The sequence below is a fragment of the Nothoprocta perdicaria genome, unplaced genomic scaffold, assembly GCF_003342845.1.
Source record: "Nothoprocta perdicaria isolate Ctin4 unplaced genomic scaffold, notPer1 scaffold_38, whole genome shotgun sequence".
NCBI lineage: Eukaryota > Metazoa > Chordata > Aves > Tinamiformes > Tinamidae > Nothoprocta > Nothoprocta perdicaria.
This window is the reverse complement of record NW_020455621.1, coordinates 3,766,753-3,777,479: the sequence shown is the minus strand read 5'-3', so window position 1 is coordinate 3,777,479 and position 10,727 is coordinate 3,766,753. Positions and strand designations below refer to the sequence as shown.

The 10,727-nt window shown below is 44.7% G+C and overlaps 1 protein-coding gene across 4 annotated transcripts in view; it reads left to right on the top strand.

Moving 5' to 3' along the window:
- Positions 1-2: 2 nt before the first annotated feature.
- Positions 3-10,727, top strand: part of PNLDC1 (PARN like, ribonuclease domain containing 1) — an 11,453-nt gene continuing 728 nt past the window's right edge. The window contains exons 1-18 of one of the 4 annotated variants that reach the window (XM_026044756.1): positions 3-78; positions 655-712; positions 842-915; positions 1,652-1,685; positions 1,839-1,962; positions 2,731-2,819; positions 3,116-3,216; positions 3,451-3,530; positions 4,513-4,650; positions 5,585-5,654; positions 6,364-6,449; positions 6,625-6,680; positions 7,777-7,844; positions 8,632-8,685; positions 8,916-8,958; positions 9,531-9,630; positions 10,138-10,313; positions 10,431-10,529. In XM_026044756.1, coding sequence (XP_025900541.1) covers positions 3-78; positions 655-712; positions 842-915; positions 1,652-1,685; positions 1,839-1,962; positions 2,731-2,819; positions 3,116-3,216; positions 3,451-3,530; positions 4,513-4,650; positions 5,585-5,654; positions 6,364-6,449; positions 6,625-6,680; positions 7,777-7,844; positions 8,632-8,685; positions 8,916-8,958; positions 9,531-9,630; positions 10,138-10,313; positions 10,431-10,529 — 1,526 coding nt within the window. Of the gene's footprint in view, positions 79-654; positions 713-841; positions 916-1,651; positions 1,686-1,838; positions 1,963-2,730; positions 2,820-3,115; positions 3,217-3,450; positions 3,531-4,512; positions 4,651-5,584; positions 5,655-6,363; positions 6,450-6,624; positions 6,681-7,776; positions 7,845-8,631; positions 8,686-8,915; positions 8,959-9,530; positions 9,631-10,137; positions 10,314-10,430; positions 10,554-10,727 lie in introns of all 4 variants that reach the window. The other 3 variants (XM_026044757.1, XM_026044758.1, XM_026044759.1) reach the window with 3 other exon arrangements.

Genomic DNA, 10,727 nt, shown 5'->3' with positions numbered 1-10,727 from the left:
CCATGGAGGTGGGCGCGGCGGGCTTCGAGCGGCGCCTGCCGCGGCTGCGGCGCCGCCTGCAGCGCGCCGCCTTCCTGGGTGAGGCGGCGGCCGCCGCGGGGCACACGGGGCGCGGGGGTCCCCGTCCCCCTCCCGAGCGCGGCAGCGCCGGGCGCTGCGCATGGAAAGTAGCCGCAGAGGCGTCGAGTTCACGTGTGAACTACATATATGTATATATATGTATATATATGTATATATATGTATATATATATGTATATGTATATATGTATGTATATATATGTATATATCATATTAAGGTGCCCTGTGCGTGTGCGTGGGGGCGAGCAGCAGCCGGGGCAGGCGGGTGTCCTGCCGGGGTGGGCGTCTCGCCTCCCTGGCTTGTGCTCCTCATGGAAAGGGCCAACGTGCCGGCTCGCGAGCCAGCATTCAGGCTTTAGTGGATAATCCCTTGTGCAGCAGGCTCCTCAAGAGGCCCTTTTCCTCTCTTGGCGTTGCTGAGCGCCTTAGGGAAACGTCCTGCGGCGGGTGGTAGCACTTCCCTTGGAGCTCGCTGGTGGGCTCGGCCAGGAGGCTGCAGGGAGCAGCACGGTTCGGGGACGCGTGTCCAGAGCAGGTGAAATGAGCGCTCCACGTGTTGGATTTCTGTCCCAACAGGGCTTGACATGGAGTTTACAGGCCTGCATTCAGCCCTCCCACTGAATAACAAGCCAAGGTAAAGGCACTTGAAAGATGAGGAAGAGCGGTGGTGTAGCTTTGCAGAAACAAATCAGTGTATTGCAAAAACACTTTATTTTTATTTCTTTTCCTCTGCCCCACACTTTTTATTATTGTTTTTYGATAGTCTGTTTGATTCCCCGGCCGAGTGGTACGTGAAGGCCAGGCAGAGCGTTCAGCGCTTCACGGTTAGTCAGTTCGGTAAGTGYTGCCCCCAACCAGGAGGAGAAACCCAGCTCCCCAGCTTGCGGCTGTAACCTGCCCTGTGCCAGAGCCTTGGGGATAGTTCTGCAAGTCTCTGCTAGAGACGTTTGTTTGCTAGCATAGTTTATTTATTTATTAGTTAACCAATGTTTAATACCGTCAGCTCTCCAATGTTGTAAGTGATCTAAAGTCAGGTGGGCCATCTGTTTCCAGATGTTTTAAGACTGTTTAAAAATTATATAGTATTAAAGATTATATAGTATGGYTATTATATAGTATAGTATTACTGATATTTTTAAGCTTTTTTTTTGTTTGTTTGTTTTTGTTTTTTGTTTTTTAAATCAACCAGGAAGGGTTGATTTAACCCTTTTAACAACCATGTTTCTGTTGTACCTAGTTACTTTCAAATGCCTGTGTWGTGTAGCTGGCACCCGTTCACCTCGGTACACGTGGCTGGAGGCTCTTGTCACCAGCTTGCCTGCTCTCACTCATTGTTCTGTTTTATTTGCTGCTGAGTCACATCTGACTCCTTTCCCGTTAGCCCTAGACCGCTGCTACTGCCCGGCTGTCAGGGAGCAACTGGCAGTTGCTGTTAAGATTTCAGTGAGTTATTAGTGGATGAAAACCTGGCACCCTGTTAGGGCATTTCCACATCCCTTACCTGATTTTTGTGGTATGAGTAGGCATCATTCTCAAGCATTGCCTTTTCAGCTCAGGTTTCTCTTTCACGTAGGACTGGCGATTTTCTCACATGAAAAGCCAAACAAGTAAGTAGAACACATCCTTTCCACATCAGCTTGCAGTTTTCTGTTACAGCAAAGATAATGAAGTTGAGATTTTTTTGGAGAAGTTTCTGGGTGTGGGTTAATGCCATTACTTGTAATTGTCTTCTAGAAACATTTTATTTCATTTTGCTGTAGGTATGTGGTGCATTCATACAACTTTTATCTCTTTCCCTCAACATTTGGAGCTACGGATCCTGAATTCACCCTCTCTGCATCTAGCATTCGCTTCCTGTCTCATTATGGCTTTGACTATAATAAGGTACATAGTCACTTTAGCAGAAATCTGGAACWCAGGAAGTCTGTGTAACTACAGGAGAAGTTAGAATTAACATCTCCAAATCCTGTATTTCTGTTTTAAGTACCTTCTTGCTAAAGTGTGTATGCAATCACAGTGTGGCTCAATAGGGAGAGCCAATATTGGCTTCAGAGCTGCCACAGAGGCAATGGCCATGTCTGCGTCTGCCTAAACCAGATTTCCCTGTCCTTAAGGCAGAAAGCCCATCGCTAATGGGCTGAGGAGAGCAGGTGTTTAACAGACCCTCCTGGGKCACCTGGACTGTTTTTGCAAGCCCGTCGTGCCAGCTCTACCAGCCACTAGCATGGGGAAGTCTCAGTTTACCTGCATTTGAAATACTCTCATATCTCCTTTGAAAGTAAGGCTATGCTATCACGTTAACAGCTCTGCTTAGCAGTTTGAACAGGAAACATGATGTTATCATGATATTCTTGGAGTATATCTTTAAAGGAAAGGTAAAATCAGGAGGAAAAAAAAAGACTGATTAAAGTTGTCGAAATACTTTCCTCCAAATACAAGTACATCTTTCCTTATGTAAAATACATCTTGGGTTACTTGCAGGCTTTGAGCACCTCTGGTGGGTGGGTGTGTGATCTTCTGAAGATAATGTTTTGGGGATTGGGGACATCAGCATCTGCCAAATACATGGCCATTTTAGTCATGGCTAACCAGCTTTTCTGTAGCTTGATGAAAGAAAGTCTGTGGAGAATGATCAGTCTTTTTCCCCTTCAGTTCCTGAAAGATGGAATCCCCTACATGAATGAGTTGCAGGAGAAGAGCCTTAGGCAGTATCTCTCGGCAGGAAGCTGGAAAGTCCACAGGTGAGCGTTCCCCAGAGAGCTGCCTCTGGGGACCAACACACTGACTGTGTTGGCAGCTCGCTGTCATTCAGGTTGTGCTTTGTCATCCTAAAATTGTTGATGTGATTGCCTTGCTGCCAGCTCTTCCAGTGTGCGGTGATCTCTCCAGAGAAGGGCTGAGATCACAGTATACAGTGTGAAGAACTTAGTGAATGTTTGGGAAATGGTGCTTCTGCATTCCCTCATTGACATCAAGGCATGAGATGACTCCTGTAAAGAGCTTTTTCTCCTTCTCTGTCTCCTTTATCATGCTTCAGTGTCCTGGACAGGGACAGCATGAAGAAGGCCATTGATGAAGTGACATGCTGGATMGGAGGAGCAGAGGAAGAGGAGACTATGATTCTGCGGGATCTGAGTGGTATGAAACGACAACAGTTGGCCAGGTGGACTYGGACGACTTTGTCACTTTTCTTGAATGTCTAGAGCCACAGGTCACTGTCTGTGGCCTGTTCTGGTAACCTAGTCTACTTGGTGTTTAGAAACCAGCTGTGCACTGGCAGAGAAACATCTGTTCAGTCTTTGTATCCAGAAAAATGATTTCCTTACAGCCTTCTCCACCTATGAAGTTTTGGTTTCTCCTTTCTTGTCTCAGGTTTTCAGAGGTTCGAAGTTCAGCTCGTTCTGAGGCAGGCTCTTCAAAATGTTTGGACACAACCTCTTGGGGACCATGAGGTGAGCTGAAAACTAGGATCTTTGGGAAGAAATTTTCTATCTAGGTAGATATAGGTAGCATTTCTGCTGTCTGAAATATGTTGCTTGTATTCCTAAGCATAAGGATTCAGGAGGAGAAGAGAAGAGAAGGGATGTTCTGTGAAGTGTTGATTCTGGATCTCTTTTCTTGGGATCTCACCAAGTTGAGTAACTTTGTTTTCTGTTTCTTTTATAGCCACAAGATGGCTTGAAGTGGAAACACTTATTTTTTTAGGGCRTTTCTAGAAGTACATTTTAGGTGTTCAAGCTTTGCTGGATCTCTCCTTTAGAACCTCCCTATAAAGGCCATAGGTTTTAGTCTTTTTTAGTGTTTTTCATTGACTTTTGAGTTTTGTGTTGAAGACTTCAGTTCTCTGTTTGACTTGTTTTTAGTGGGATATGCCAGTCTTTGTTGCTCCCCTGTACACACCTTCCGCCTCAAACGCATARTTGCGGACTTCTCTAAACATGACATGAAGGAGATAAGTCTGCTTAGAAGTAATTACAGTCTATGTTTATTTAATTAATTWATTTATTTTATTGACACTATTTTGGCCTAATAATCAATGACAAYACAAGGGAAGGGTTTACCCTGTCTTCTCATTTGAAGCACGGCCTTTAAGGATTCAGTTTGTGTGATTCCTCTTTGTTTCCCTTATTTTAGTGCCCTAAATTTGCTGTTATAACAGCACTGAGTAAAACTGTATTGAGTCCATTTGTGTTTTGAGGATCTGTGGTACCAACCATCCTCTTCTAGGGGTATATTGCTAATATGTCTCTTCAGAGTGAATTTTGGAGCACTGAAGAAAAGTGAGTCATTTCTAAGGTCCTGAGGAGTGCACTGTTTTTCCATCCCTGACAGACTAGAAACTGAACTTGTGCCCTCGTCTTTACTGAATCCTAGTAAGCAAGATACACGCTGCTGGTATGGGAGGGTGGGAGACTTGGTGACTGTTCTTTTCAGGTGATGGTGAAAAAAGTGAGTCCACAGCATCGCCGGCTTCTGGAGAACTCTCCCCGTGACTCCTGCCGGRAAGAGCTCATTCTTGCATCTGCCCGGGGCTTCACCAACCTCTTCCAGGCCCTTGTTAAAGCCAAGAAGGTAACCCACCTCAGCCCTGTTTCTATTTTCACATTTTTCTCTCCTTTTCCTTTTTTTTTTTTAATTTTTGCTTTTGTTGTTGTTATGCAACACGGGAAGTAGAGGGTTTATTAAAGGTAAGTGCTCTATACTGAGTATCTTGAATCATTCAGTGTATGAATGACTGTGTGCTGGCTTTAACATCTCCTTTGCAGTTGATAATGAAACCATGATGAATTTTTAGATTACAATTGTAGTCAGGAAAAAGCAGCCRTTAGGTATAACATCATCTTGCTGATCCTACTCCCACACAGGCTCAGAATTATTTATCCTTTTTCCCTTTTATCCTTTATTTCCCTTTTGTTATTTCTGCAGACCAAGCAAGACCAAGGGAAAGGGAGCCAGAACCTAATCTGAAAAAAAAAAAAAAGAAAAAAAAAAAAAAAAAAAAATGTTTCTTAAACGACTTCAGAAAATGTAGGCATTTACAATGTTGAAAATCCTGGTACTATTTTGCATGAACCACCATCTCAGCTGAGCAAGCTCCTGCTTTGCAGTTATCTGCAAACAGGCTTATTAGAGCACCCAAACCATTACTCTGATGATATGTGGCAATTCTTGTGTTCTACATGCAGATTATTGAAAGCATTTTAGTGTTTGAAATGTTTATGGTTGCTGGACAGTCATGGATGCTCTCTGCTCTGGTGAGTGAGATGATAAATCTGATTGCTGAAATACTTTACTTGGTTCAGATGGACAGGCAGACCATACTCTGTGACTCTTTAGGTCCCCTCAGACCAGAATATTACTGAAAAATACCCTCTTTGAGAGAGCACAGGTCTGCCTTCTGGAAGGCACTAGCYCTGCTGGGACTCCTGCCACCCGAGTGGCTCTCAGGTGTGCACGTGTGGGAGCACGTGCTCCAGCGGGCTCCTCTRTTTGTGTTCCTCCACAGCCGCTGGTGGGACACAACATGCTCATGGACCTTCTGCACCTTCACGACAAGTTCTACAAGCCCCTTCCAGGTAACACTGTGCCCAGCTGCTGTCCCCMGTGGGGCTCACCAGACCCACTCTGCAGTAGGGACAGAAGAGTCAGCACAGAGGTCACAGAATCACAGAATGTTCAAGGTTGGAAGGGACCTCTAGAGATCATCTAGTCCAACCTTCCTGCTCTAGCAGGGACACCCAGAGCACAGGGCACAAGGTGGCATCCAAGTGGGTTTGGAAGATCTCCAGAGAAGGAGACTCCACAGCCTCCCTGGGCAGCCTGTGCCAGGGCTCTGTCACCCTCAACTGGAAAGAAGTTCCTCCTCACCTGGAGACGGAACTGCCTGTGTTTCRGCTTATGCCCGTTTGCCCTTGTCCTATCACTGGCCACCAATGAGAAGAGCTTGGCCCCTTCTTCCCTACCTTCTCCCTTCATGAACTTATMCATGTTAATCAGATCCCCTCTCAGCCTTCTCTTCTCCAAGCTGAACAGGCGCAGCTCACTCAGTCTCTCCTCATATGAGAGATGTTCCATTCCCTTCATCATCTTTGTTGCTGGATCACTGGCCACCAGCAGGGCTTGGCCAGCTGTGGTGCTGATCATCTGCCTCTGCTGGTCTCTTACTGCTGGGATAAGGCCTCAGTCCTCTGACTGTCTCCCTCTTATTATGTAGAATACCCTGGCTTTTCCTCGCCTTTGTGATGTCTTTCTCACATGTGTCTTGCTTTCTTATTTCTGGGTCAGAAAGCTATGAGGAGTTTAAAAGGAACATTCACAGCTTGTTTCCTGTCATCATAGACACCAAGACTGTAACAAAGTCTGTCTGGAAGGTGAGATGTAAAGGTCTTTTTTTATTTGGAATTCGTTACACAGCTGTAGCTAGTTCTCAGTGTTACCATTAGACATCCTGATTTCGGATCACATTTAATGAATTAGCAGAAGAGAAAATKAGCTCGCTTCTCACAAGAGCTGTCTCAATTGATTTTCTTACCCATTCTTTTACAGAATCAYCCATTTCCTCGAGTATCTAATCTGTTGGAGGTGTATGAGGTTTTGTGCAGGTAAGTGGGAACTATAAGTGGTTGAATAATCCCTTTGTTTTTTGAGAAACATTTCCAATCAGTTACTACATATATTCTTACTTTCATTTCGAATATTATTTATTTTTTATTTACCCATTTTTCTAAATTTAACATCTCAAACTTGCTAATCTTATGTATTAGTTATGAAGTAAATTATTTATTTTTTTTGGTAAAGGCTACTTCTCCTGTCATAACATTAGGGGCCTAGAGTCTATAAAATATATTCTGGTCGGTGTTCTATAACATAAATGTGTCCAGTCGATTATATATCGAATGTCATTGTAGAGAGATCTGGACTCCAGAGTACCAAGCAGAGAGCTTCATTCATGGGTTTCCATCCTTATTTCATTGGTTTCAAATCTGGCTTGCAGATAGCTGTATTTCAGAGTATGTTGATGACCTGTTACGAAATGAATAAGCATTCTCACTGAAGAATTCAKTGAAAATACATTCTAACTGTGTGTGTAAGCCCCTTGGAGAGAACTGCTCTCAGTACTGAGCCCAGTGCCGTAGCTAAATATGTGTTAGATGGAGCGAATCTGTAAACATGGTGTATGKGGAGCTTAGACATGATTTGGTAGAAGATTTTTCTTTTTGAGAYTTATTCTGTGAATGCTTATAATAAGCAGGGCCTAGTCTCTGTGTTGTTGTTGTCGTTAGTTGGTTCTTGTGGGTATTCTTGTGCTTTCTCATTTCTTTTGTTTCAGTCACAACTCTCTATTTATTACTCTATCCTTCAAAGCCCAGAGTTGCCCATTGTATTAATTTTAGTGGATTTTTTGTTTGTTTGTTTTTGTTTTAAGAAATTAGAATAGATTTGTTTCTGAATGAATTTGGCTGGGGGAAGAAACTAAGGTAGTGTATAGGAGTTAGTTTTCAGGAAGTAAACTATTAACAGATATTCAATTAAGTGTTGCACTTTTTTTACTAACAAAATTCCTTTTAAAAAWTTWAAMMAMYWWTTTTYTTTTTCTGAAATGAAATCACCAGAAAGCAGGAAAAACGGGCACATAACTTATCTTCTCCCTGACATGCTAAGGAAAGAGACAAATTTCACACATCTGCTTGTTTGCAGCAGCGACCTAAATCCCACAGATCCAACGTGCCCAGTGATTGTTCTCGCAAGTGGCTGCTCAAGATATGGTACGTTCCTCTAGGCACATTTTCAAAGACAGGTATTTAAAATGGGTGTATTTTACTCTGTGGATATCCATTTATGCTTTGCATKTGGGTCCCAGGCCAGTGGTGAATTTGCTGGATTTCTGATGTGCTGCTTTCCCAAGTCCTGCACTTCCCCTGGCAGCCAGCGATGGTGCTGCAAGGCAGGATGCAGAGCTCCGCCTTGAGCTGCCTGCACAGGTGACATCTGTGCACAGTTGGGCTGAATTAGCCGGACTTGRTGCTGTCAAAAGCCCTTAGAAAGCAAGGAAGTGGTGGTCCCAGGAGGGAAAATAATGGGAGCAAGTAGGAGGAAGGTCCCAGAAAGTAGCAGGAGCGGCTGTGGCTCCTGCTGAAAGTTCGTGGGTTTTGTGCTCAGTGCTCTTCAAGGGATACTTGCTGCCCAGGCAGAGGGTCTCTTCTCCAGGCTGCCTCCTGGGTACACTCTGAAATGATTCCCAGCCATCAGTAGCACACAGCTCTGCTCTAGGTTTTTGTAAGAGATAATTTTATTCTTTATTTGCATCTTGCTAAGCTTTACAGCTTTTGGTGTAACTGTTGCCTTTTGTTTCACTTTAAWTATATTTCACTTTTCACTTTTATATCACTTTAAAATCTGCAGTGGAAGGGTAGGCCTCTTATGGGGAATGAAAATTTAAAAGGGAGTGGGGTGGAAAAAGACAAAACAAAACAGGAGGTCTTATGGCCGCCAGGGTTCTGTGATTGTGCATGGTGTGTGGGAGGTGTTGACCCCTCTCATTTTGTTGGACAGCTGAGAAGTCGTCGCCCCATGAGGCAGGCTACGATGCCTTTCTCTGTGGCTCAGGTAAAATGCTTCTAAACACTTCTCAAATACTCATGTTGAAGCAYAGCCATTCATTTCCTGCTCTGTAACTTTATTTATTTAATGGTAAGTGATATTTGTTTATATATAGTCTGTTCTTAGCTACTTATCTGCACTTCAGTGAGTTTTTGCTTTTTGTTTCAGTTGCTTCATTTGTTTAGTTTTGTCTTTATGGCTTTGTTCTGATGCCCCTTCGTTGTTCCTCCTTGTAGTTCTTCTGAAAGTAGCTCACTTGCTACTGTGTGGATCATCAGGGTGAGTGCTCTTTAAATGTTTATTTCTCAAAAAACTTTACTTGGATGGATCTTATGAAAATCAGCTGTCAGTTTGCGTTGGATAACTTTGCGTTTTACAGTCTGGCTTTGCTTTAGAATAGGAGAAAATGTTATTGAAAAATGTCACAGTTCTAATTAGATTGTGATTTTATGAATCCTTAACGTAGCAGCTTTATGTCAAAGCTGACATTTTCAAAATGAAATCAAGGGCCATGAGATGGCCGAGACGTTGGGAAATGACATTGTGAATCCTATTTATCCTTGAACAAGCTCTCAGAAGTTCAGCTCACTTGGATAAGGTTCAAGTCATTTTCCATTCATTTCCATTTTGAGCTCCAAATGATGCAGTGGCTTCAGGAAAATTCCTAGCAGACAACTGTTCACGTTCCTTTGCTTCTAGCTTTATTTCTGTAGAGGATACCAGGGCTGGARATACCTGTCCTGTAGCCAGGAGGGCTGCTGCAGTCGGGAGCTCTGCAAGCAGCGCAGAGGTGGCGCCCGACAGGGCAGCTCCGGAGGAACAAAGCGTCACTCTCTTGTTTCCTTGCTCAGTGTCACAGCAGAGAATGATCCTTCTTTCCCCGAGTATCTCGGCGCGTTGGTCAAGTGCCAGAACCAGGTGCATTTCAGCGGCGGCGGCGTCTGCAGCCTCGTGCGTATGGTTCATCGCAGCGGTTTGCGGGGCGCGGGGCTCGCGGCCTACGTGGCGGCGCTGCCCAAGGAGCAGAAATCCACTCGTGCCTGCGCCTACCTTGGCGGGAGTTTTCTCCATGCAAATGGCACAAATGACCTTCTGAAATAGCAAATTAATTGAATTCTGCCTCACGTACTCATTTGATGCTGTCACACTGGAAGATGGCATCGGGCAATTTATGCTGCCCTTAATTCTCTGCTCTGTAAGGCAGCTGGATGTTGTTCTGTTTTCTTTTGTGTGTTGTTTGTTTGTTTGTTTGTTTTTCACCATGGCAGTCGTGCCTCTTTGCTTTTGTGATTCACTTGGAAAAGTTCTGAGACAAAAGCAAAATACCCTTACACCCCTGCTTTATTTTTTACTGCCTGGCTTATGCATGCGTGCCACTTTTTGCATGTGTTCTGGTTATGTTAACTGTGCTTCTCTGTTTCAGAACTCAGATATGTCTCAATATTCTGCATTTTCCAGAATTTTTCGGGGGCAGATGTGCCTTGCCGACGTCCCCCTCTCTTGGTTGTCCGCATCCAAGGCTGTCGAGGGCTCAGTGAATGGCACATTTACCATGAGTTAAAAACCCTCTGTCACTTTCATGTCAAACGGCTTTCAGAGAACCAGTTCATTTTGCAGTCCAATAAATTTAAGCAGTAAGTGACAAGTCTTCACTCCCTCTGCAACTCTTAGATTGAGAGATTCCTGTCTGGAGCTGTGAGGGGCCCTAAGCAGTCTGCGAGTCTTGCTCACCCCATCTGCTCCTGTTGCAGCACCAGGCTGGCCCTGCGCGACTACAAGGACCACCCCCACCTGCAGATTTCTCTCTATCGCCACTGGAGGCACTCGCCGAACATCAGCTGCCTCCTGCAGTAGGTTACAGTGTGACAGGAAGGGTGAGGGAAAAGCACCTGAGTGTGGAGGACCCAGGACAGAGCAGTCTGTTGCTCCTCTGCAGCCTCCTCTGCCCAGCAAGGGGCTGGGGGGCAGCTTCCCATCGGGCCCAAGGGTGGGAGCTCCTGAGCTTTCCCTCTGGAAATGGCCCAAGGGTGGGAGCTCCTGAGCTTTCC